The sequence below is a fragment of the Patagioenas fasciata genome, chromosome Z (assembly GCF_037038585.1).
Source record: "Patagioenas fasciata isolate bPatFas1 chromosome Z, bPatFas1.hap1, whole genome shotgun sequence".
In the NCBI taxonomy this organism is placed as follows: Eukaryota; Metazoa; Chordata; class Aves; order Columbiformes; family Columbidae; genus Patagioenas; species Patagioenas fasciata.
In genome coordinates, this window is record NC_092560.1 from 50,135,607 (window position 1) to 50,163,320 (window position 27,714).

At 41.5% G+C, this 27,714-nt stretch overlaps 1 protein-coding gene across 4 annotated transcripts in view; it reads left to right on the plus strand.

The window, feature by feature from the left end:
* The first annotated feature begins 4,058 nt into the window (after positions 1-4,058).
* The window catches only part of LVRN (laeverin), a 38,286-nt gene continuing 14,630 nt past the window's right edge, over positions 4,059-27,714 (plus strand). For all 4 annotated transcript variants that reach the window (XR_011736451.1, XM_065861177.2, XM_071802154.1 and 1 more), the window contains exons 1-11: positions 4,059-4,669; positions 11,610-11,752; positions 12,926-13,065; positions 15,127-15,253; positions 17,407-17,561; positions 18,880-18,993; positions 23,596-23,739; positions 24,081-24,146; positions 24,283-24,348; positions 25,303-25,472; positions 26,952-27,028. Coding sequence is in view for 3 of the 4 variants with exons in the window: in XM_065861177.2 (XP_065717249.1) it covers positions 4,074-4,669; positions 11,610-11,752; positions 12,926-13,065; positions 15,127-15,253; positions 17,407-17,561; positions 18,880-18,993; positions 23,596-23,739; positions 24,081-24,146; positions 24,283-24,348; positions 25,303-25,472; positions 26,952-27,028 (1,798 nt within the window). In the remaining variant the exon portion in view is untranslated. The remainder of the gene's footprint in view (positions 4,670-11,609; positions 11,753-12,925; positions 13,066-15,126; positions 15,254-17,406; positions 17,562-18,879; positions 18,994-23,595; positions 23,740-24,080; positions 24,147-24,282; positions 24,349-25,302; positions 25,473-26,951; positions 27,029-27,714) is intronic.

The window sequence follows — 27,714 nt, forward strand, 5'->3', positions numbered from 1 at the left end:
ATCCATTAAATCAAGCCTTCAGAGTGAGACTGAAGGTCTGCAACTTCAGCATCTCCTATGGAATAGCTCTTGCCAAAGATACTTCCAGGTATTACAACATTTGCAGCTCTAATGTGTTATTTGCTCTGTTAGAGAAGGAGAATAAATGAAGCAAAGCAAGTTACAGTGCATAAAATGAACAGACCAAGTTTAAAAAAATTACGGATTTCATGGATGTAGGTGGTACCTATGGATCCCTCATGTCTAGAAGGAGCACTAGTCTGACTTCATAAATACAGAAAAAAATCATGCACCTCCCCATAACCTGAAGAGGAAACAAGATCTATGATTCTGTTAAAAATACAGTTTCAGGAGTGCTGATGACCCCCAAATCCCACTGCTGGAATTGCCATATATGACATCACTTAGAACTTCTCAAATTAGGTTGAACAAATCAGTAATAATGTGATTTAGGGGATCATCTTTTGGTCTAACAATTATTTCATATTTCTTAAATGCATGATTACCCTTTTAATTAGCATTCAGTATATATTATTTGTGATGATATCACAATATTTCTTATGAAAACAGTTATTTTAACCTGAAAATCTTGATGAACTGTAAGGATGGGTCATTGTAATATTTTGGTAATTGAAATTTCATGACAAATTTCCTGGCCAGCTGCCACATGAAGGGTTGTTTACCTTATTGCACTTTAACAGATAGTATATCTCATGCTGTCATAGGTGACCTTTTTCTGTTGTTTAAAATACAGTGGACATTGACAGGACTTTGAACAGCTAGTGAGCATGCACAAATCCCTTCATCTGTAACAAGACAGTGAAGTTTGTCAGATGCTTTGGTGTCCTTCAGAGTGACAGAGCTGCCTGACTTCTTTTATGACAGGTGATTTGTTTCTACTTTCAGATGTGTACTAGAGGCTTCTACTGACTTAAATACAAGCCTCCTGTTCCCATCCAAGGTCAGGATTTGGGCTGAGCTGTGACATGCTATGGCCAGAGTGCCTGTCCTGGCCAAGGACCTCCTGCAACTTCAGTTTCAGAAACTCATCATTCAGACAACTCTGCAAATACGTTCAGCAGGATGGTGAACTGTAGTATTTGCAACAGAAGCTACTCAAACATTTTGTACGGCATGCAAAGGATTTTCTCATTTTGAACATATGTTTGTGTTCCCACCAGGAGGGGAATCCACAGTTGTGGGCTGGTAAAAGACTTCAGCCATCACTTGCTTTATAAGGTGACTGTTAACAATAATTTGGAAGGAAAAAGTAGGTTAAGAACACTTCTTAAAATATGGATTTCAAGTCATAGCTATTGTGGGTTTATTATGTGTTAATTTGAGAAAGGAGCAGGTTTGAATACTCCACTGCAAACAAGAGAAGATGAACTATGTTTTATGCATATGAACCGTAAAATATAAAACATATCCTGCATCATTAAGAAGGGCAATCTTCCCATGGGGTTTGCACTACTTACAGGCTTACACTGAGCAGTTTTGCTTGTTTTCACACATGTGAAATGAAATGCCTCACAGTTTTGATTTTGCCTGTGCCTTGTTTTGATGGGGTGAGTGGATGTGCATGGTTTTATATGTTGAGGCTTTCTAAAAAACATTTGGAAAGCAGGGCATTGAAATCCTCCATAATTTTCTTCAATGTCTGGGCTCGTGCCTTAGAAACACAGGTGCACTTCCATGATCTCTTCTTCCCATCAGCTCCTTCTTTGCAGGACTGTCTTTTCTTCCCTGATCTTTCTGGGAGCTTTTGATCATTTATTTTACCCAGTTCCCATTGCGCATCAGCACTCCTACGGGACGGAGCAACTCTGTGGACTGGCACAACAAACTTCTTCCCAAATTTACAGTGATAATAAGAGAGAAAAGATACTTTCTTGAACATCTGAAAACATCTTCTGTGAAATCTTGCAAGTGACATGCAGCAGGTCACACAGCAGTTAGTTCAGGACTGTTGTGTGGCTGCAGATCCAGCAACCTTCAAGAAGTTTGTTGGAGATTGTTGTGAAGTCTTAATGTGAGAGCAATATAATGGATATTGCAAAGCATTCTAGGAGTAAAAAGAGAAGCCACTTATGTGCAAGACAGAGTAAAGCTATGTAAGGCATACACAAGGACAGAAGGGTGAAAGGATGATGTGTTGAATGGAAAAAATACAGAATCGGAGAAACAGAAACAGGTCTCAGTGCATGGGTGGCCAAACTGGGGTAAATAAGGACAAAATGAGAAAAGAAGCACAGAAACAGAAACATAACAGTCAAACTGTGTGAAAGAAAAAAGCAGAAGATAGGCCAGTGCCAGAAGACAGCGTGTTGGGAAGCTAATGGGTAACAGCAGCAAAGGCACTGAGGCAGATGAGGTGAGAAGAGTGGGAGAACCTGCAAGCAGCAGGACAGGCTGGCAGAGGGGATTCCCTCCATCCCTTAAGCAGCAGGAAAACAACAGATTATGGTCTTCTGCTGGAACCAGAACCTTTCTTTGTTCAGTGGCTCAGAACTATTCCCTAAACCTGTAGCAGCCAGACCTGCTGTGCCCAGCATGAGGAAAGCATTAGCTGTATTCTGTAGAGGACCATGGAAAGGGTATCTCTCTCAATTAACAAATAAATTAGCAGGAAGGACAACCTTTTGTGTTCGGTAATTTACTTCAGCCATTTTAGCTTTAACTTTGGTGACAAAACGTACTGTAATACCTAATCCACTGCCTCAATTTTGCAAATAGAGCTGTTTGGTATTGAGGGTAGCTGTTGTGCAAACTACAAGCCCAAGGGAATTGACTTGAGTTCAAACCAGTGTGGTGGGGGCATGGAAGTAATTTTAAAAAAGCAAGCAGAAAACCTGCATGTAACCCAGATTAAAAAATGCCTGAGGCAATGGCACACAGGGCTGCTGTTCCTGGCTACTGCTCCTGTCAATTCGTAGCTCATTGTGATTTAAAAGAGGAGCTGCAACTGAGCAAAACCAACAGGCAGGTTTTATAAGGTGACAAAGGTTTGATTTTGCAATTTCACTGGCAATACGGCCTCAACTTGGCAAAACGGCCTCAACTTGGCAAATCCTTCAAGTACGTGTTTAACTGGGAACACAGGATTAATCCTGTTGATTGTAAGGAGGTTACCTATGCATGTAGAGTATGGTGGTTATAGCCTCAACTGGACTACAGAGAGAGGTATGGCTCTAAATGAGGATAATTTACCAGAAACCCACTTTGGTCAAGGGCTTTTTTATGTACCAAACATCTTTCAGACTTGATGTACTTCTCCCAAATCTTTTAGCATGTAGGCTTCCCTCAAGAGCTGATCAGCTCTACCTACAACATTTCACACTTCAAGCAGTGAACCCCCATTATCTCATAATTTCCCTTGCCATTCCTTAGGGTGGTGTTTGGTTGGTTTTGTTGTTTTTGTTGGTGGTGGCATGAGTTGGCATTTTGTTTTGGGTGTTTGTGGTTTTTTGATTTGGTTTGGGTATCGCTCAGTCAGCTCTCCCTCCAGTGCCTGAGGAGCCCCCAGCTTTCGGCAGCCCCGAGCCACCATCCTGTGCCTGGCCTTGGCCTGGCCTTGCTGGTAGTGGCCCATGCCATCCGTGTGTGCAACACCATTTGTCCGTGCCATGCTGTCTGTCTGGCTAGCAACATTATCGTTTATCCACGGGGGTTCTCGGGCACGGACCCCATCCAGCATCATCGCTCATGCCTTCAACCGGCTGCGCTCCCCGGAGCCGCTGCTCAGCCGCCTGCCGTCGTACCCTCCCCGCAGGCTGCTTGCTCAAGCAGACGGGAAAGGGGCTGCTCGCGGGCCGTCCCCGGCTGAGGCTGCTCCTCCGTCCTCCCTCAGTCTCTTCCCTCCCCGCGAAGGGGCTGGAGATCCGTGGGCTGCACACCCCGCCGGAGCAGCCCTCCCACGAGCTCTTTCTCTGGTGGGACGTGGGTGAACCCCTCTCCCCTAGCCCGGCCCGGCCGGAGCGGCGCGTCCCGCCCTCAGACGCCCTCGCTCCCCACGCCGCCACCCCCGTAAGTACCGGGCGGCGCGGCTCGTCGGGCGGCGCAGAGCGGCGGGGATGGGTCCCCGCGGCGGCCGCGGGCTGTACGTGGGGCGGAGGGCTGCCGCCCTGCTGGCCGCGCTGCTGCTGGCGCTGCTGGCCGCGCTGCTGGCGCTCGCCGCCCTCTACGGGCGCTGCCGGCAGGAGGCGCCGACGCCGCCGACCCCCTCGCCCGCAGCCCCCAGCCTCGCCGCCCCGCCGGGACCCGCTGCCGCGGGCGGCTCCGGCCGCCGCCTGCCTCGCCAGCTCCTACCGCTCCATTACGACCTGGAGCTGTGGCCGCGGGTGCGGCCCGGCCAGGCGGGGCCCTTCACCTTCAGCGGGCAGGTGAACATCACAGTGCGCTGCCGGCAGGACACGGACACGGCGGTGCTGCACAGCTCCGGGCTGCGGAGCCGCGGGGCCGCCGTGCGCGGTCCCTTGCCCAGGATGGGCACCGCCGTGGAAGTGGCGGAGCTGCGGCAGGAGACGGCGGACGAGCTGGCGGTCCTGGAGTTGCGCGGCCGGCTGCGGGCCGGGCGCCGTTACGTGCTGCAGCTGGGCTTCGAGGGCAGGCTGGAGGAGGACCTCGACGGGCTCTTCCTCACCCGCTACACCGACCAGGGACGGAGCAGGTAGGCGGTGGCGGCCGCCCCGGGGACCCGGCGCTCCTTCGCCGACGGTACCGGAGGTCCCCCGGCCCCGCGGCGGGGTCACCCGCGGCGTGGAGGCGTCGGACGCAGCTGCTGCGTCTCCGCAGACAGTATTTCAGGTGGTACCAGGGCTGGACGGAGCTTGCAGGAACAGTTCGTTGTCTGGGGTGGAGAGATGGATGGCTGCTTTGCACAGTGGGGCTGCCCCGGGCGGGATCAGCTGCTTTGCATAGTCTGCATCCTTTCCCCTGCTGTGAATCACAGGCTGTCGGAAATTCAGGTTAGTGCTCCATGATGGTCGGTTTTCTCTCCAGAGAGCACCAGCTAGGTTGCGTTGGCTTTCCTTCAGCAATTTAATCGATCCACGCCACCAGCTCATGATGGCTTGCAAAGACCATGCTGAGATTGTTTGCAAAGACCTCTTCATTTGTGGAGGCTGGTGAGGAGCTGCTGCTCTGGAGTTTGTCTGGGAGGGCTTCCTGAGGGTCTGTAAAACACAGGTCTGCCTTCGGCAGAGGAAAGAGTCTATCTCAACTGGTCAAACAACGTTTTCTGTACAATTTCAAGTCTTTCTATCTGTGCCTTTGACAGGCAGCGAGGGATCAGATGATACCCATGTCCAGAACCTGGCAGCCACAGTCTGGCTCAGTCTTCATCCCAGCCTCATGCATGTCTGTGTAGCACAGGCAGATCCTCTGCCTGCATCTGTGGGGAGCACCCAACATTTTGGACATGTTTTTGGGTGTGAGTTTAAAGATGTTAAGCCCGTGCAGTTTCAGAGGTATGGTGGAGTGGTATGGCTGGGAGCTTTGTACAGCTGGACTTTGTAGGTGCTATTGCACATGAAGTTGTTAGGCTGCCATCAACCAATTATTTCCCTAGTGAGTGATATTAAGATGCTTTCATTTTTATTTTATTTTGAACTGCAGAATCTGTATTGGAGTAGTGTAAGCTTAACAAGCAGCCGATCATCTAAAACCTGTTTTAACTCCCAATGATTGCTTTTTTTTTTTTTTAATTGGAAATCTTCTCATGTTGGATTACATTATAAATTTATGGATGTGAAACTTGCTGAAGAAAAGTGAAACTTCAGATTATGATTCAAATAGTTCCAGCAGAAGACAAGTTTCTCAAAATACGTGTTTAAAGGAGAGGCAGATAAATTGTTTATTTGAAAGTTACTTCACTTTTAACAATTAAGATATAGTGAGTTGCTGAGGATTGGCCATCAGTAAGTCAGCAGGAAAACTATAGTTAAAATTCATGTGTTGTTGGCTTCCAGCCTATCGATGAGTCCACTAAAATGAACTGTATCTTGGCAGTTCATAGACTTCTTGCTGAAGCAGATAATATTCATATACCCAAAAGATCCTTACATGCAAGTCCCTGTATGAGTAGCACTAATAAGAAACCACAAAATAAACTTAATAGTTTTTGTTGAAATGGAGGAGGACTGTGTGGTTTTTCTGCAACAATGAGTTGGCTTTTCAGCTGCCAGCTCTTGTGTAAATCTTTACCAATACCACTGTCTGCCACATCTGGAAAATGTAACTTATGCAGACGTTTTTTTTTTTCTTTTTTTTCCTTTTTAAGATAGAAGAGATAAATTGGTTAGCCTTAGAGAAAAATGCAGTATGGTAATAAGTATTTTTAGGAAACATATAATGTTTTTCTTCAGTTGCTCTTTCTTCATTCACTGATTATCATTCACAAGATTATTTGTGCAACTTTTGAGTTAAGGAAAATCTAGAACACTTTGCTCATTTTACATAATTAAAAAAAAATCCACCTAAGTAAGAAAAGAACAAGCACTTAATTACTTAGTATTGTATCAGTGTGCTTTCTGATGCTGTACTGATTCAATCAAGTCCTGTCTAAGAAACACTGAATTAGACTATGACATTTTTTGTTTCAGACTGTGTAAAATTTAAAGGATCTGAAAAAAAGGCTGTTGTCAGCTGTACTGCCACAGTAGAAAATAAGAAAAAAATGTTTTTATATTGTGAAAATAATGTGTATAGTTCTAGTTCCAATTGTTTAAAGGGTTTATGACAATTTTGTTCCATTTCATTCTTAGCTCATCATGAAGCACTAATGAAATATGAGATTGCAGTCTGGTTAAAGAGATACCAACACAGTTCAGACACTGAAATAAATCAAAGGAAATCCACTGACTGCAGATATAACGTATTGTTTTGGTTACTTGTTCCTTCCCACATTCCTAATATTCTTGAATGGATTCTGCATATCTTTTCTGCTTTAAAAAGGCTTTTGCTGAATTGAGAGTATGCAACAGTATCTTGTTATTTTTTTCCTTGAGTAAGAACTAAACTATTGGTTTACCAGCCATTTCTTAATATGATGGGATCCACTTACAATGAAGGGGTTTTGCCTTCTTTTTTTTTGGAGGCGGTATATTATATTTCAAGGGATATAGTCTGTAAGCTCTAACAAACTGCTAATGATGAAAAAAATTGTCTTCTAATGGATTATATAGATCAGGAATGATTTAAAAACATCTAATGTGCTTCAGCTGTCAGTACAAAGCCTGTTACTATTCTGCAAGGAAACCACTGTCTCCAGCAGACTGTCTAAAGTGGCTTGTACCTGGATCCAGCAGAACTTTGAGGTCTGATTCCTGCATTGGCTTCTAACTTGAGCGTGAAACTTAAAACGCCAGCTGTAACAGGCTATGTGCTGTTTATATGTGGTCATGAAGACTCCTGTATTTCTCCTATGCACTACAAGTCATTGTGGATTTTGTAGCCTGTGCTTGTGCAACCACGGAAGACCTCTTGTTTCAGAAGAGTTGAAGTACAGAGGGGGAAGCTTTTGGTAGACAACTAGATCCTAAAGAGAAGCAAAGTCCCTGAAATGTTTGTGTCATCTGAGCTTTGGCGCTGGCTTTTTTCTTTGTCAGGTATCTGCATTGCTCTTGGCAGGCTGGCAGAATTAGCTAATTGACATGAAGTATTGTTCCCTGTCCTCTCCAAGTTGGAGCTGGAGCACACTGGCAAGGTGGTGTGGGAGGGCTGTTCACAAAGACAGCTAATTTGAGAAGTGCTAACCTCACCTCTGTGGAAAACTGGATAAACCAAAGCCCAAACTTCACTGAATTTCCAACATGGGAAGTGTTTGTGACCAGTTTGATCACTGATGACTGTGTATGTTTTTACTGTTGTTGACTAGTTGTACTATCCACGTGATCTGTTCTTACACATAAAAGAAAACTCTGCAAAATGGAAGGACTCTTTATGGATTGCTCACAGCCCATGTCTGCAGTGTTTGCAGGAGCAAAGAAAGTGAAAAAGGAGGATGCTCCCATTTCATCAGCACCAAGTATTTGAAGGCTTTCCTGTTGAAATGGGGAATCTGTATTCTGCATATAGCTGGGAGGGTCCATGCCAGGGTCTGAGTAGGCAGAATGGTACAGAAACCACCTTTGCTCTTCTTCTTCAGCAGCACTGGCTCAAGCATATAATACAACGCAGGATGCTTGCTGTAGCATTGTCCTGCATACAGGTCTTGCACTGCCGTGAATGAGCTCATGTAGACTACTCCAGGATCCCCATGGGAGTGCTGCAAAGTGCAGGCTGCATGCCACTGCTCATGTCAGTGTTTCAAAATCCTTTGAGAATTTTTCTTGGTAGCCACTCTGCACATGCCCTATGCAACTTCCATAAAATACTTGACTGGATAGGGCTGGTATTAACAGGCACCCAAAAATGTAATCAAACACAATATTTGTCTGTATTTTTATACGCTGCTTCTGCACCAGTTACTAGAATGAGGGCAAGGGGTTTAGAACAGCATTGATGCAGTTAATTGTGCCTCTGAGCAGAGGATCTGAAGTTCTTAGCTTTATTTTGCATGAATCTGTGGGTAAGATCATCAAAGGCAGTAAACAGAGATCAGAGCAAATAACTGGTATGGCATTATTTGGGGTTGCATGTTAGTACTGAGCACTGGTCATCTGAAAAGAGGACTGAGTGTTGGGGATGGCTGATGCACAGGACAGGATTCTGGTAACTGTAAAACTCCCTTACTTTGAGCCAATTCAGGGTTTGTTTTACGGTTTAATTCTTACGTATTTTTGAAGTAGAAGAAATGAGATATAAAAGATGTTAACACAAACCCCCATTATGCCATCAATATTACAAATAATATTATTTTAGTAAGACATTTTTAGAAGAATAACCTTTTTTGCATCAACAGAAAACATTTCTTGTACAATGATGCTGGTTTTTAATCAGGTGAAACAGCATCCACTGGGAATTCATGTACTATATAGGACTCATTCTTCATTTTCCTTTTCGTGTATTTTAAACACTTGTGTAGTATAAATTGCCAAAGATTTAGACTAAGAGATGCTATTATCTGTTTGTTTCTCATTATTTAGAAGTATTGTGGCTTTGATTTTTTTTCACCAGAGGAAGGAGGCATTACATGATACTTATGAAAACAAAGAAATGAAATCTAGGCACAAAACTGTAGGCTTAAGAAAGGAAATTATTTGTCTTCTTAGGCTTTTTCAAAAATTAATTTCATTTTGGGTTAATTTTTTGTGATTATATTGCAGTGTGCAAAAAAGTTTGCTGGTACTTCAGTTCTTGCTAATTCCTTCACCTTTTTAAAAATAAAAAACAAGAAAAAAGCCCAAATAATGACTCATTCTGACAAATGAGATGAGGTAATGTGTGTTTGAAACACCAGCTATTTGTGTAACATGCATGAAACATTCTAATTTTTGTTTTTTATTTGGAGACCTACTGAAAAATAACATTTAATCCATCCTCATATTTCTTTTTTATCATGATGCTTTTGCTGAATGCATGCTATTTTGTATTCTTGAACAAGATTTCTTGTGGACAAATTTGCTTAGTATCTGCATCAGTTTCTGCTGGTACTGAGCCTCCTGAGACAGTAATTGCACTGGTGCAGGGGAATTTGGGGTTGCTTAGTGTCTCCTAGAACCTGCCTGTGGCTGATTGTACAACTGAATGCACAAAAGCATACTTTGCTGCTTGCGAAGGAGACTGGAGTATTTTCAGTGATTGATTCCCTCAGTGAAGTGGTCTGTCACTTTTGCTGCTCCTGTGCAGCCCTGGCAGAGAGTTAAGTCCCTTTCTGTGGTTGGACAGGGCAAAGGAGGGGAGGACGTGAAACTTCGGTCTCAGGTGGAGCTTCACTCAGGGAGGTAGCACAGCACACATTTGAATCTGCAGTCAATCAGATCCATAAAGAAAATCTGCCTGCACTGACAGGCAAGAAGTTAAATACGTTGTGCTGGTCTCCCTCAATTCATTCCTCATTTCAAAATAGATGCTGTGGTCCCAGTAGTCAGTGTGCATCTACCTGTGTTCAGCATGTTTTTTTTAAATGTCGTAAGTACAGCATCAGATGTGTGTGTTCAATGCAAAATGTACTGTGTTTTGAAAGTACAGTACCTTTACACAATTGTCCTGCTGATATTAACTCAGTTGCCCAGCATCAGCAATGAGGATGACATAGTGTAGATGAGCTGTTGATGCCTTCTGCACTGAGTTGATTAGGTCGGCTTTGAGCAGGGTTCAGTAGCACAGCTATTAAAATTACAACAGTCAAACATCTTTCAGAAAACAAGGAGTCCTGGAAGGCTGGCCTTCAGTGCTGGGTGGAAAGCATGGCTAAGTTTTGTCAATGGAACCAGGAAACTAGTGACTCTTTTCCTCAGGTTGAACTGCACACGATGCAGTACATCTTCTGCAAAGTGATGTACATATCAATGGAAAGCTAAACTTTTCAGGGATGAGAAAAAGGGAATCTTAGAGCATACAACCGTAGGTTTTGGACATGGTTCAGTGCTATTGATCACAATCAGGCACAGTCACGCTGTGCTTTTATGGTATAGCTGACTAATTACGTAGTGTTACTTAATGTATGGATACTGTCCTGATGGCCCCTGGCTGGTTTAGGATGTTTCCATGCTAAGTCTAAGCCTTCGTGAACCTGGTATGAATACACTGTTAGGGAACACCCCAACTACAGCTGGAAAATATTAGCCCTGGGATAGTATCGAGGTTGCTGACACAAGAGATCATGGCATTTTTGTATGCCCAGCTGCTGGCAGCTGCTTTGCTTACAGCTATGGAGCTTTGCATGCATCTTTTTTTTAATTCCCACTAATGATGTCCTAACACAAACAGCTCAGATGTAAAGCTCTTCCTTGAAACTTTGTCCTTGGGACAAGGTGATTTATCTTTTGATTTTGGCCAGTGCATGACAGAGATTTGCCCCAAGTGAAGCAAGGCTCCATAGCGTAAGGTAGAAAAATACCCTCTTAAAGGGCTTGCCAGTGCTGAGATGGACTGGTGCTGCTTTCACAGGAGTTCTTCTTTATGTGGTTTGATGGAAGTGTGCGAGTGTATGTGTGTGTGGTCACCTGATGTTTATTACAATTTTTTATTAAAATGTAGTGTTAAAATAAGAGCGCGTGCATTGGAGAGAGAAATAGGTGTACAGGGAGATTCTAATTACAAAAATAACGTTGAGCATTGTATCACTTTTGAGCACTGGCCTGCTGAGTGCAAAACTTTAATCAACTTTGTCTTAATAAACAAACTAGAAGAGCTCAAATATTTTAAATATGATATTTGGAAAAGGTCTGTAAGGAAAAAACAAACGAACAAACAAATCAAAAATCAAAAAAACAATCAACCAAAAAACCCAGTTTTAAAAGACTGCTTTTCTCTAGAGGCATCTAAGCTGAACAGTCTGTGGGCATGGGGCTTTAATCATGGTTTTAAATACTAACCAAACCTTTTCCAAATCTGCATATGTGGTTTTTTTTTTTTTTTTCTGATTTGGTGTTTTTATGCATTATATATTGGTTTTGATCAGCTGTAGCATGCTGGATTAATCTTAACTTGTATTTTTAATACAGTATGCTGATTGCCTCCCAACTGGAACCAACATATGCTAGGACAGTTTATCCATGTTTTGATGAACCTGCTATGAAGGCCACATTTAATATCAGAATTGTCCATGACCCAAGCTATGTGGCTCTTTCCAACATGCCTGCTATTGGTAGGTAAACAATAAGTAGACTTATGGGTTTTTTCCCCTTAAATTACTTTTTTAAAAGGGTGTAATTTATCTGAACAGACTATATCAATAGTGTTCCCTTGTCGGTGCACTAATGCCTTGAAGACACACAGAAAATCTGCACCTATAAGCTTAAAAATTTGGAGATAGTTATTAATAATTAAAGCTTCTGATGACAATAATTCCATAGTTTTGTCAGTTGTGATGTCCTCTACTGTGGTTGCTGGAGGCTGCAGAGGTTTGATTCCTGGAATTTACTGCTTCATCAGTGTGTCTGTTGTACTGTGCGACACCTTCTTAAAACAAAACATCAGCTCCAGTATGCAAAGCCTGTAATTGCGTAATTAAGGCATTCCTTTCATTCTAAGTAAATTTTAAGATGTATTTACAACAAATAAAAAATTGTTTTTACCAGACAGAGACACTATAGCCTCCTGTGTAAATGCAGAATAAGAGCGAGAGAACTGTAATGCTTTGGATATGCTCCTCCTGTCCCTTGCTGGGATCCCCTGTGGGATGCATGTGGGATGTAAGATTCCAAACAAATTCTGTGAATCAGTATTCCTACTGAAATCAGTTGGATCTCTTGACTCCTTCTTAATGTCTTTTTTGTTTTTTCTGCAGTTCAGTGCTATTAATTTTTATTTTTTGCCCAAATAATTTTTAGGCATAAAAAGGAAGGTTTATGGGATTTGCATGGAAACCAAGTAACTTGGGAGTTAAAATAGATGGGATCTCTGTGAGCATTGCTTGAAGCATTTTTTCCCCTGAGAATTGTTATTTAGAAGGAAAGTATCTGATTAAGTATTTAGTAATTCTTGGGCACACATGACCTATATTTGAATCATAATAGATCATACATTTTAGAGATATGTAGCATGGGATAAGTTGTCCACAGTTTACCCATATCCTATTATATATCTGACGCAGTTTGATATTCTTCCAAGACTTCAGTTAAGAAGCTGACAAGTGGATTTTTGGTGTTTGCATGTAAGGTCACGATTCTGGCTGCCTGCCTTCTACCAGAAACATATTAAGTTAGTGCAGAAATACAGCATATTGAAGAGAAGTGTAAAAAAATATGCAGGAAACACAAAGTTCCTTGTTTGTTATGGAAGAGCAATGGTTTGAATATTTCTTTGATATTTTTTCTAGATGTATCTGAAATGACTGATGAAAATGGGAGCCTGTGGACTGTTACCACATTTAACACTTCCCTGAAAATGTCAACTTACTTGACTGCTTTTGTGATCTGTGACTTTGATTATGTCACCAGAACTGAGCGGGGAAACGAGGTAAATATGAAGCTGCATAACACATTATAGCAGTTTACAAAAGAACTTGGCTCTGTGTTGCATCGTGTGCTTTCGAAGATATCACAGACATCTACTGTGTTTTCCATTCCAAAGGCCATTTGCTTATGTGGCAAGGCTGCTAACATTTATCCTGTAGGTCTTTCTGCAGAAAGAGTTCCTTTAAGGCAATTAATTTATTGTCCTGTTGTGATCGCTTCATACAATTCCACAAGTAGGTGTGATCTCCAAATGTTAAAACTTTTGAGGCAGTGACTCTGCAGAAAGTACTAGTAGTAATTTAGGATCTTCTTAGCTCTCTTAGTTGGAAAAAATATACATTTCCACTGTGCCAAAACAATGAAGTTCAGTGCCTTGTTATTGAGGGCCCTTTGAGAAGGAGTGTCATGACATGGATGGGAGAAATACTGTGCATTTTGTATGCTAGTATTTTAACCTCTTACTCTGCAGTGGACATGTATTTTAGCCTCCAGAAGTGACTGGTTTGTGTTTGAAGCTCCTACATCAATGAGTCCACCACAGTGGACAAAGCTTCTTGAGAGAAGCTGTAAAAAAATATACTCCATTGGCACCAGTTGTTTCACTTTCCTTCTTTTGTTGGAAACCAACAGGGAAAAAATGTAACAAGTTGTTCCAAAATAAATAGTAAACTCAAGCATAAAACCTTATGCTTGCTACCCTTAATAAATGAGAGCACGATGTTACCTTCATGGTCAGTTTGCTCTCACTCTACTGCAGAAAGGTGAGACTAGGTGTGAGGACAATGCAGGAGTGTCCTAGGAAGCTCCTTTTTAAAGTGAAGATTGGACTTGGTATGTCATACTTGCATATATAGCCTGTATCAAACATGTTGGATGCTTACAGCACTGACTGTGATGCCTTTTTCTTAGGCTGATGTGTACTGGCAGGAGCCAGCAAAGCAAAGCATTCAAACTAGCTTTTTTTCAGAGGGAAGAGGCACCATCACCCATCTTCTGTGAGTCAGAGGGGTGAGGGTATTTCACCCCTTGGTTTCAGACAGAGATGCTCAATTTATGCCTCCAGAGTATTTGCTTGGGCATGTTTGTTGTGTCTGTTATGTCATTTCTATGAAGTAATTTACAACCCAAAACACTGGTATTATAACTCAAAGCTCCTATTAGGGTTTTAAGTCTGCCCATTATGTTTAGGTCTTGCAAAATGAAGTGATCTGATCTTGGACCTCTTCTGAAGCCTTGGCTGAAAAGAGAGGGCTCAGAGGCTGAGGATAGTCCATTGAGTGAATATGCTTCAATTTTTCCCTTTAAAATTAAATCCTGATGGTTCCTCAGCTGTACTGCTAGGCTTTGGCTGTTTAGCTCCTTGTGAGATGCAAGAAATGTGGGGGTTTTCAGCTGCTAGACATCTGGAGATACGTGATGGAAACATAAACCTTTCCTCAGTTTACTTCATCACCTTGGGCAAGCAGTTGTCCTGTTTGGGACCATGACAATGCAAATGAGCACGGGAGGGGGAAGCTTTGCTTGCTGCTGCCATCTCCGTTACTCGGAGGTACAGATGTCAGTTTGCTGAGATGTCATCTGCTTTCTGTAGCGGCAGTGGGAGGCCAGTGGTCTGTTGCAGCCTGTGGGAAAGCTGGAGAGATGTGTATGCATGGACAGCAAATGCTCTCTGAACATCCATTTCTCTTGAGAGCTGAAGGAAAGTTTGTCACCCAGACTTACTGGCTGGAATATGCTGGCTTACAATGTGCAGATCTAAATAGTTGTACAGCATTTCCCATTTAATAAAAGAAAATCAGGAATATGTTTGTTCCAGTAATGGATAGTTGGATTCAAGTCTTGGTCCTTTCAAAGGAACTCTCCTAGATTTTAGCAGGATTAGGCTCTGTGCCACATTTTGTTTGGTTCAGCAAGACTTGTGTTGGGATTTTTTTCATTAAAAGCTTCATTGCATGATCTGGTGTGGGCAGGCCCCATTTTCAAACAATGATTATCAAAAGAGAAACACATAAAATGAAAATATGAGTGTTATCTAAAATAACACTTTCTTCTTTTATTTCAGATACGTATTTGGGCTCGGAAAGAGGCAGTTAGAAATGGGTATGTTGACTATGCTTTAAATATCACAGGCCCAATATTTTCATTTCTGGAAGACTTACTTAATGTCAGCTACCCTCTGCCAAAGACAGGTGAGATTACTTATTTTCTTAAATGCATGAGAAATGGCTGCTGATGGTATAACATTCACCGAAGCAATGGGCTCTTTTACAGTATTCTCTTTTTACAGCTTACCACATTCGTGGAATAAACCCTCTAAGCTTTAACTCACTGAATTCTCTTTTCTGCATCATAGCTTTTATTAACCCATAGCTCATCACTCCTAGCTTTACATAATTCTCATTCTGTTAAAGCACCATTTCCTAATGAAGGGGCAGATAGGGCTAAAAGGTGGATAGAAAGGAGTTGTTCAGTCATGTGGCTGTTTCTGGGGTGCATAGACCGGGTACAGGCAAGTCCCTAAGTCCTCCTAGTAAATCCGTGCTTGCTGTAACCCACGTCTCCCCAAAGCATTCCTGGCTTTCTTCAATATGGCCCTGTCTTACCTGTGAGCTGGATGTATGTTCCTGCACATTCCTCCCCAGAAAAACACTCATGCAGGAAAGCATTGCTTGTGCTTAAAATGGACTTCAGGTAAGTTAGTTAAGTCAAGCTTCAGTCAAGAAAGAAGGGTGCCATCATGTGGTTCACTGCACAATTTGTCTGCTACTTGGACTTGGATTCCCAAGTGGGAACGTGCTCTTCTATACAAGTTGCTAGAATATTGAGAGCACAGAAGGCAGTTCTTAGTTAAAATGAGTTTTTACTTGCCCGTGATCTTAGCAGATTGTAGGACTGTGGAGAAAGAATTTCCTTCCTTTCTTGACTCGACAGTTTGGTGATTCGTCAAATCTGTATATCAGAACTTGAAAGAAATACATTTACATCTGTGTAAATGTGTTATCTCCCAATGTATTTAGAATAACACTACACTTACGGAAAATTTAATATATGCAAATGTCACTTTTAAAGTTCTGTTATCTCGGTAATCATACAAGCTACTTAAAGCCTGTAGACAATTCTGTTTCATGCTTATATTCTTCTGTTTAGAAGCAATGCCAATATGTTAATTAATTAGAACACATCTATTACAAAACCGAAGTAGAAGAATGGTACCTTAGGCTTCCTGTTAGGTAAGATTTCAGTTTCACAGAATGCAGTAATACTGTTACAATCCCCAGTGTAATGACATCTGATACTGACTGCATTTCCCACTGACGTTCTTTGATGTTTTGCTTAAAAAATCAATGCAATTAGGTAAACCAAGAACAGCTACTTGTAAATGCTAGAGATTGTTGTTGTGAACTCAAAATGTGAAGAACAAACAAATTTATTAGAAGTATTTAGAAGTTTGTCTTCATCTGATTTTAATGCAGTTATAAGTGAGCTCTTTTGCCCAAGGCTGGCTAGATGAAGTATCTTTGCTATGGGCCTGAGGCGATATGCCCCACTGAGATGCAGTCTAGCTTTGTTGGGGTTCAGCACCATGCACAGGTTAACAGGCTCATGGTCAGCTGGTTTGGAGTACAATCTTGTGTCTGCTTCCAAAATGCTCTATATACCTTTTGCAAATTTTGCTCTTTGCTGCTGAGTTTAAACAGTATCTCTTTCTCTGAGATCCTTGATATTCATCTTCGATCCTTCTCTGTTTTGTCCAACTCTTGCTTTAGAACTGGAAAACTATGCATAAGGCAAAAGTGGAGTGCAGAGCAGCCTTGCTGTGGAAACTGAGAGATGATGTTTGTAAGGCTTCTTTCAGATAAGAGTGGAAAGGATCCCCCTTCTCACAGAGCTGAATGAGCAAGATTGTGTGGGTGGGTTTTTTTGTAGTTGCTAGGCTGAAGAAAGAGGTATCATACTTCCCGAACACATGAGAAACTCATAGAAAGATTTCTGACAGCCAGAAGTGAATGTGTTCTCTCCTAGCATTGGTAGAATACGGTCATAATTTTTGTTCAAAACATTTGTATGTACAAGATACAGTGCAGATCTGGTCTTCATGGGAATTTATTATGTGGCCCCCTGAAAGAGTGGCAGTCAGAGAGGAAAGGTATGACAAGAAGAAATTTTACAGGCTGTTTGCAAGAGTGTTGCCATAATATAACAAAGAACCAATAAAGTGTATTATCCTTTAATTGCACACCGAACCAGTGTGAGTATTAAAATCACATGAGCATTTTCATTCTGAATTTTAAAGATGCCGTTTTGTTTTTTTTTTTTTTCTTCTCTGTTTGAATCAATTTAGATCTAGTTGCACTGCCTGAGTTTGGAGCAGGTGCTATGGAAAACTGGGGGCTAATTACTTTCCAAGAATCATCGTTGATGTACCTCCCAAGTGACAAATTCACAAGCAGAAAGGCAATGATTGCCATAATTGTGTCACATGAGCTAGGACACCAGGCATGTGGTAAAAAATTATGTACATTTAATTGTCTATGAGTTGATTCCTTACAGTTGCTAATGATGCAGTCACTAATTTGTAGAAGAAATGTAGTGAATTAACAGTAGGGAGTGTGAGTACTAGAGGACTGAAAGATCATGTGTTCAGTTATGAAATCAATATCAAAAGCAGATACCATCATATTATAGATGGCATATTGACTGCACAAGACTCATTGATACAAAACCATTAATGGAGTACATATTTTTTTTTCTTACTAGAAAATACTGTAGGGATGTAGGGACGACATGGTTTTCTCTGTATTCAATATACTTAATAATTCAGTGGGAGAATTAATGAACTTCATAAGTATTATTCTGCAGTGGGAGTACACATGATTGCAAAAGTCATGTATTTTTCTGTAAGAAACAGTATGACAGAGCAAAATCAACCGTAGCTGGACCTTTGTCCAGTTGTCACATAGATTTTAAAATTTTTTCTTACTGGGTTTGGAATGATAATGCAGTTTCACTTTTTTTATTAACTATGTTTAATTTACTGTTGTTTGCTAGAGCAACAAGTGTTTGCACTTAGTTAACAAAATCAGTGAAAGAGTTTACCTTGGCTAGTGCTCTTGTATGCCCTTCTGACAGAGTCTGTAACTTTTCAGACCTTCAGATGAGCAGAGTGTTTTTATTGCAGGCAAATACAACAAATGTCAGTAACTTATTAAACTTTATTTTAAAACAAAGTTGTAGTTCAAGATTTCAAGAATTAACAAATGAAATAGAAATCTGCAATTGAATAGTTTTTTGTTAAATGTGAACTGCCAAATATGACTACATAGCAACTGTTGTGGAAGTTTTATTGCTTGCCAGGATAGGCATTTGCTGATTTTGGAAATTGTTATTTCCCAAGTTCTGTTTATCAGCGCCCTAATTATTTCCTTTTGTTAAGAATGTGGAAAAATGTTTTTGTAATTGTTTGATGAATGTCCTACTTTTAATCATAGACTGATCTTTTGGATCTTCAAATTTTATTGGGAAGTGTTTAGAATTGAATAGAGTAGAAAAATGACATAAAGCTCTGGCATCTATAGTCATGGTACGAAATTGTAGATGAAACAGTTAGAAATTCACTGTCCTGAACATTTGACCTTTTCCAAGATGCATCTTTTTCTTCTGAACTTTCACTATCTGAAGGAATATCCAGCATTTTATCCATTTGACATGTACACATTAAATAAAGTTACTTCAGCATAGGTATGTGTGTTGAACATGCAAAAGTGAAAACAGCAATCCGAAGAGATGTTGAGACATTTTTTTCTTTCTGTTTAAGTGGTTTGGAAATCTGGTTACAATGAACTGGTGGAATGATCTGTGGCTTAATGAGGGACTGACATCTTACTTTGAGTACCTGGGAGCAACCTTTGTTGAACCCGAGCTTTCACTGGTAAGTGCTAATGCTTACTGAATCATAGAATCATTTTCATGGGAAGAGACCCTCAAGAGGATCAAGTCCAACCATAACCTAAATCTAGCACTGAACTATGTCCCTAAGAACCTCATCTACCTGTCTTTCAAATACCTCCAGGGATGGTGACTCAGCCACTTCCCTGGGCAGCCTGTTCCACTGTTTCACAACCCTTTCCATGAAGAAATTTTTCATAATATCCTGTCTGAACCTCCCATGATGCAACTTGAAGCCATTTCCTCTCATCCTGGAATGTGGCAAATGTGACACCCATCAACAAGAAGGGCCTGAAAGAGGACTGGGGAATTATAGACCTGTCAGTCTGACATCAGTGCTGGGGAGGGTGATGGAGCAGGTCATCCTTAGTGCCATCATGTGACACTTACAGAAAAACCAGGCGATCAGGCCCAGTCAGTGTGGATTTATGAAAGGCAGGTGCTCTTTGATCAACCTGATCTTCTTCTATGACAAGGTGACCTGCTTAGTGTATGACGGCTGTGGATGTTGTGTACCTAGACTTAGGTAAAGCCTCTGACACCATATCCCACAGCATTCTACTGGCGAAGCTGGCAGCTCATGGCCTGGCTGGGTGTACTCTTCACTGGGTAAAAAACTGGCTGTATGGTCAGGCCCAAAGAGTTGTGGTGAATGGACTCAAATCCAGTTGGTGGCCGGTTATGAGTGGTGTTCCCCAGGACTCAGTATTGGGGCCAGTTCTGTTTAATCTCTTTATCAATGATCTGGATGAAGGGATTTAGTGTACCATCAGTAAGTTTGCAGATAACACCAAACTGGGTGGGACTGTTGATCTGTTGGAGGGTGGGAAGGATCTACAGAGGGATCTGGACCAGCTGGATCACTGGGCTGAGGACAATTGTATGAGGTTCAACAAGGCAAAGTACCGTGTCCTACTCTTGGGTCACAACAACCCCAGGCAACACTACAGGCTCGGGGAAGAGTGCCTGGAAAGCTGCCTGGTGGAAAAGGATCTGGGCATGTTGGTCAACAGCAGCTGAACATGAGCCAGCAGTGTGCCCAGGTGGCCAAAAAGGCCAAGAGCATCCTGGCTTGTATCAGGAATAGTGTGGCCAGCAGGACTAGGGAAGTGATCGTGCCAGTGTACTTGGTGCTGGTGAGGCTGCACCTCAAATACTGTGTTCAGTTTTGGGCCCTCATTACAAGAAAGACATTGAGGTATTGAAGTAAGTAAGTCAAAGTAGGAAAATTCCAGCATGCAGGAAGACAAGGAAGGTGCAGGAGATGTGATCTAATCAAGCCATGTCATTAGTAACTTAAGTCTCCTGGGAAAGCCCAGCTGGTCTTGATTCTTCTCTGGAGGGTTTCCAGCTGCCAGGAGCTGTCATCAAACCCAGCTCTTCAACAGCTGGGGCACAGGACAGCTGGACAGCTGTGATTCCTCAGTGAGAAGGAATTGGTGTTTTGCCCTAGGTCTATCATTCAGCAAACACAGCTTTTTCTCCTGGCTTCTGTAGCTGATGGTTTGCCTCCCTGCTTGTCCAAGCTGTTTTCCAAGTACCCCCTACCCAGGTACCTTTACTGAGCAGTGAGTAAGTTGGGCCATTTTAAGTCTGTTTACCCCACTGGGTCCATGGATATCTGGTTTTAGATAAGTCACAGGTAATCATAGAATCATAGAATGCTAGGGACTGGAAGGGACCTTGAAAGATCATTTAGTTCAGTCCCCTTGCTGGATCAGGAACACCTACATGAGGTTACAAAGGAATGTGTCCAGGCAGGCTTTGAATGTCTCCAGAGTAGGAGACTCCACAACCTCCCTGGGCAGCCTGTTCAGTGCTCTGTCACCCTCACTGAGAAGAAGTTTCTTCTCAAGTTTAAGTGGAACCTCTTATGTTCCAGTTTAAACCCATTATCCCTTGTCCTACCATTGTTTGTCACCGAGAAGAGCCTGGCTCCATCCTCGTGACACTCACCCGTTGTCTATTTATAAACATTAATAAGGTCACCCCTCAGTCTCCTCTTCTCCAAACTAAAGAGACCCAGCTCCCTCAGTCTTTCCTCAAAAGGGAGGTGCTCCACTCCCTCAATCATCTTTGTTGCCCTACGCTGGACTCTCTCCAGCAGTTCCCTGTCCTTCTTGAACTGAGGGGCCCAGAACCGGACACAATATTCCAGGTGTGGTCTCACCAGGGCAGAGTAGAGGGGGAGGAGAACCTCTCTCGACCTACTAACCACCCCCTTCTAATACACCCCAGGATGCCATTGGCCCTCTTGGCCACAAGGGCACAGTGCTGGCTCATGATCATTCTGCTGTCCACCAGGATCCCCAGGTCCCTCTGCACATGGCTAATGCACATGGCTCATCAGACAGCAGGGTAAAACTCCTTCCTGTTCCACCCAAATGAAATAAACATAAATCCCACAGCATGTTGGAGAACCCCCTGCGTCATTAAACTCTGAGACAAGAGGATAGGTGCTGCTAATTGCCGCGATGAGATGAGATGCGCTCACCTGTACAATCATGGATGTCTGTGCATGGTGCCCTCAGCTTCTGTAAAAGCATAAGCCTTTAGTTTGGGCAGGCCCGAATCTGCAGTCAATCCACTCTGTTTTTCATTTTGCTCAGATGAAATACCATTCATCACTTCCTTTCTTTAGTTCACCAAAGTACTTAATTACGTGCTTAATTGGAAAGTTACACAGGCATGTCAAACAAATTGTCAGAAGGTTTTTTATGTCATGGGATATGCCAGCCCCCTGCTTCAAGCTTCAAAACCAGCTCACTTTATTATCTGTAAAGGTGTATTTTAATATTATTGAAAAGTATAAAGGCCACCAAATTTTAAATTGGAAAAAAGTCTTTGTCTCCTTTTTAATTGTAACGTTTTAGTTTAGAACCTTTCCCATGCTCAGTCACCCTCAAAGTGCAGAAGTGTTTCCTGTGTTCAGGCAGAGCCTCCTGTGTTTCAGTTTGTGCCGATGGCCTCTGATCCTGTCACTGGGCACCACTGGAAAGAGCCTGGTTCCACTTCCTTTGTACCTTTCCTTTGGATATTTACATATGAGACCCCCTGAGCCTTCTGTTCTCCAGGCTGAACAGTCCCAACTCTCTCAGCCTTTTCTCATGCGTGAGATACTCCATTTCCTTCAACATCTTAGTGTCCCTTTGCTGGAGTCTCTCCAATATGTCCATTTCTCTCTTGTACCAGAGACCCCAGAACTAGTACTCCAGATGTGGCCTCAACAGTGCTGACTAGATGGAAGAATCACCTCCCTCAGCCTGCTGGCACAACTTCTCCTAAGGCAGCCCGGGATGATACCATTAGCCTTCTTCGCTCCAAGAGCACACTGTTGACTCGTGCTCAGTTTGGTGTCCTGCAGGACCCGCAGGTCGTTTTTTTGCAAAGCTGCTTTCCAGCTGAGTAACTCTCAGCATGTACTGGTCCCTGGAGTTGTTCTTTCCCAGGTGCAGGACTTTGCACGTGCCCCAGCTGAACTTCAAGAGGTTCTTGTCAGCCCATTTCTCCAGCCTGCCCAGGTCCTTCTGGTTGGCAGCATGACCATGTGGGGTAATAGCCACTCCTCCCAGTTTTGTGTCATCTGCAAACCTGCTCAAGGTACACCCTACGTCATCACCCAGATCATTAATGAAGATGTTGAACAGGACTGGACCTAATATTTTCCCCTGGGGTACACTGCTAGTCGTTGGCCTCCAACTAGACTTTGTGCCACTGATCACCACTCAATTACAAATTGAACCTCTAAGATTAATTTTACTGGCTGTTTACAGAGAGAGAAATAAATTGACAAATTTGATTGTATTAATTCAAAGCCTGTGCTCTTCTTCTTGAGAAGTAGAAGTGGTCAAAGTGGCCTGCAATGTTTAAGAAAAAAATATACCTATTTTTTTTTTTTAAATTTGGTTAGTTGGATTTTGTTGGTTTGGGGGGTTTTTGTTTCTCTTGGTTTTGGTTTGGTTTGTTTTTTTTTTTGTTTTTCTTTACCTTTGTAACCATAGCATTTTCCATCCAGTCGTAGGAGAGGTACTCAGCTAGGGAGATGAATCATCATATAATAAAAAGCGAACTTTGTTGATTTGCACCAAATGATCTGTTTTCCCTCCATATTTGTCAGCGGGTGGCAGCAGAAATGCTGCATAGTTAAGCCTTGGTACCCTTAGTGGTTTTTAGGTTATTACTCAGGGTTGCAACAGGAGGAACAGGATTTAGGAGAAAAATGCTGCCATGTTAATCACATACAGACATAAATGAGATACAAGTTTTCAATATTTGTTCATTTGCTGTTCAATATAGTTGACTTATTTTTTGCTGAAGGATTACACTGTCATTGTCTTTGTCAGCCTCAAGCCGACAATCATCTCAAATATAAAATTTTCACTGCCCTGATTAATGTTGCATATGGAAAATGTCAGGATCAGGTATAAGGTCCCTTTTAGTTCATGGGAAAGCTAGGTAGCGGGAAAAAGGATCATTCTTTGTTTATTGACAGACTATTTCTGTTAGTGCTAATCTTATAATGACATTCTCTCCTGAGAATAATTATTTTCTCTTCAGCTCACATAGATTTGTCTTTTTCTTGCAGGATAAAATCTTTTATGATCATGTTGTCCAACCTGTCTTAAGGGAAGACAATGAAATAGGAGTTCGATCACTGTCAGAGAGTGAAGACAAGATCAAAGAATCATTTGCTTTAATGTCTCTGTTTGACAGCATCACATACAACAAGGTTAAAAAATATAAAATTTTTCCAGTTTCTTGTATATTCTAAACTAATGGTAGGTTAAACTAAGTAGTTTTGAGAGTAACAGTGGAATATTCTGTTGAACTACAATGCTTTTTTTAGGTAGTTTTATCTTTCAGTATTGGTTTCTGCTGCACACACAAATATATTTGATGTTTCAAATCTATTTGGCTATGAAAGAAACAGTGAAAACATTTTAAAGTTCCTTGAAATATGAATCATAGAAGTAGCCTGACTAACTTACCTGGAATAAAGTTTGAAAAAATATTGCCATAATGGTTGCAATAATAATTGACATTTTCTCATAGCTTTTTTTTCTGCTCCAGGGGGCTTCTATTACCTGGATGCTTTCCTGTTTCCTGTCTGAGAAGCTGTTTATCAGAGCACTCACAGTAAGCTTGAAAAACTAACATCTTCCATCTTGATTTATGATCTTGAAAATTACAGTTGCACAAATTACTGTTTGTCTTCATGATGTTTTCGATTGAACCCTCATAAATTCTGATGGTTCTGTTTGTTTCCATACAGTTGTATCTGGAAGAATTTTCCTTCTCAAATGCTAACCAAGATGATCTCTGGACCCACATACAGATGGTACTCATTTTGTCTCCAGTATTCTTGCTCTAGTATTTGACACAGTTCAAATTTAGGGTATATACTGTTTGTAGAGGACTGCATTGGAATTTGGCTGTCCCTAGTGCAGTCTTTCGCTTGCATAATATTTGCTATGCTTGCTCTTTCGGCTCGTGTCTTCACAAGTGTTTATTTGGCTGCTTTACTGCACCTGAGATCAGTGGAAACATGTACAAGGAGTAGAGAGATGAGATGGGAAATTAGGGCCAAGTGGAGTTTTGAGTTTCATGTAGGTTGCCTAAGCCTACACGAAATGGCATAGCCTATTCTTCTGAAGCCTAATTTTTGCCAGGTCAGTGTGTGTGACGCTCTAGGCTTGACGATCCAAGATGCTGATATGTCACAGACCCAGCAAAGTCTATACCCAGGACAGTAACTCAGCATTTCACCCTTTGCTGGTTTTGGCAGAAATCTGAATAAGAAAACAGATGGTAATAATAGGTTTATTTTTAAAAATTCCACTTTTCTGTTCCTCTAAAGAAGACTTACATTGTGTTGCAGACTCAGTCGCAGGTTAAGAACGGGAGTGCCACAATTTGAGATATGCAAGGCTGTCTTCTGGCAGCTTTATTTGAGTGAAATTAGCAGATTTAGTCTATCATAGCCATACAGGTGTTTAAATATGTTAACACTAAAAGAGAATGGTTAGCAGTCAGGTTATAAGAATGAGAAATGTAATCTCAATATTTCGTAATTCCTTAAAAGGCTTATGCTGTGTTTGTATTAATGTCAGTAATGGCCTTTTCGCTTTGTTCTATTGATTTTTCTGCATGAATCAAAGGCCAACAAACTGCTTATAAGCAGTTTTATTTTCTGTAACATGTTAGAACAACCCCTGGAGTGTTGATGAAGCAGTATCGATAAGTACCCCGTTTATCATAAGTAATAATAATGATAATTGCGTTTCTCTTGCAGGTTGTAGATGCACAGGATGAAGTTCAGTTGCCAGCATCTGTAAAACAAATAATGGATTCTTGGACATGTCAAAACGGGTTTCCAGTTTTAACATTAAATCTAACCACTGGCACAATCAGTCAGGAACAATTTCTTAATAAAAAAAATGGAAACAGTACTGATTCTTACAAGTAAGTTTAGCTTGTGTTTTTGTTATAGGTTTATGCCCTGTTTTTTTCAGGAAGCTATTCTGTTAGGACATTATATTTTGACCATCTGATTTTTAAAATTTATGTTTTTTCATTCATGGGCTGTCAAGTAAAATCTGTTTGACACTGGAGTTTGCACTCATTCTGCCAGCCACCTTTTTTTCCAAGAGGTTGCTTTCCTCTGGACTAGAGACTTTTCCAGGCACATAATGGGTATGTAAGGACAGGCATAGGCCATGAAGGGGTTGCAGGGCAGAAGTTTTGCCTGGAAATTTCTTATTTCCTCATCCCTCAGTTGCACGGACTGGCAACCTGGATGAATCATGCTGTAGCTTCTTTCCAGTGCACATATTCCCAGTCTCTTCTGCTTGGCAAGGGTAAACGAGTTGCATTTAAGTACTTCTATAAATGACCCCTTCTCAGAAAATGCTGAGTAACTGACATGCAGCTCTAAACTTCCTGTCAGTGTACACTTTCAAGTACCTGGTGCTTTTGCAAGCTGTGCTACTTATTTAGATGCTTAAAAACAGTGGTAGAAGGAGCTGTCTTTGGTCACTCACTCTGGAAACTCATGGGTAGAGTTTGAAATTTCATTGAATTCAGCAGCTCTCATGAGTGTTGAGATACATGGGCCCATGAGGTGAGTTCTCACACAGGGAAAAAGTATACAGGAGGGCATACCCCAGGGAGGTTTTCCCTGGATGCTATTGCTGGTCATACAAACAGCCAAAAGAGAAATTTTGATGAGGACCAGAGTTTCCTTTGCTTCCAAGTTCCAGGAAGCACAGAGAATTAGTGTCTTTGGATAAATCAGATAAGGAGTTTCAAGTTACAAATGTTAAGTCCTTTACTGCAATCTCAGCAAGAGGCAATAGCATGTGAATTTAAGCAAATCCAGGAGAGATATTACAGAATTTTTCATTTTTGTGAGCAACTTTAGGGTTTTGTAGCTCTCATCTGTTTTGATGGAAGGTTTACATTCCCTCATAAAGGAAATTACAGTTGTCAGAATTAGAATTGTATTGCTTGCCTGGAGCCTTTTTTTAGTAGATACCTTATGAGGAGGACCTTTGTTCTTCAGAAATAGGGCCAAATGTAATAAGTGAGGAGAACAAAATTAATGCCTGAGGAAGGAAAGCCAGAGTACAAAGGTACAGTGGTATTCAAATACTTCCCACTGAACAGTAGTCTAGATATGAGTGACTATTTAAATCCGTGTTAAAACTCCCTTGTCTTTGCTGAACCTAAGTGATGATACAGCAAAAGTACCATCTGCTGAGGTTTTGTGTATCAGAGAGGAGAGAAGGTAGATGGAGATTCTTGCAAAAGCCCACTCATCTGCAGTCGAGTTTAGCATCAGCTGAGAGGTGCTGGGTTTCTTAATTTGTTTGTTTTAGTTTTTTTTTTTTTTAAGCATGAGAACTAATTATATTATCTCTGTTTGTTTGTTTGTTTGTTAAGTAACACATGGATTATTCCTATTTCTTGGATGAGAAATGGATCATCCCAACCCTTACTGTGGCTAGATAAAAGCAGCAGTAAGTATTTGTTCACACATGCTAAAAACATGGCAGGATGGTAGGATGTATATTATGAATGGAGATTTCCACAATAATATTGATTTTGTCATTTTGAACACAAATCCAGACTCCTAGGTATTCATGCTTCTGTATTATTCTTACCCCAGCAGATCTCACTGGTGTTAATGACAGCTTTAGAGTAAAGTAGGATCTCAGTTGTGGTATATCAGAAAATTATCAAGCTCAAGTAGTAGATACGAAGACTGAAAAATATTAAAACTGGCTATGTGAAGTGACCCAACATTGTCACACATGGATATCTGTAAAAAATGGAAAATTAATATTTTCAATACTGTGTGATTTGTTTATTCAAATTAAATGAAAAAATTATCTTACAAAAAGAGTAAAATTTTTAAAAGTCTTAAAGACTTATAATAGAAAAATTAATTTATCGATGTCTCCATGAACTGAAAAATGCAGTTCTTTCTCGTTTTGGTGCTTTCCAATACACTGTGGCCTTTCGGTACTTAAAAGGAACCTATAATAAAGATGAGGACAGACTTTTTAGCAGAGCCTGCTGTGACAGGAGAAGGAGTGATGGTTTTAAACTAAAGAATGGGAGATTCAGGCTAGACATGAGGAAGAAGTTTTGTACAATGAGAGTGGTGAAACACTGGCTCAGGTTTCCCAGATTGGTGGTAGAT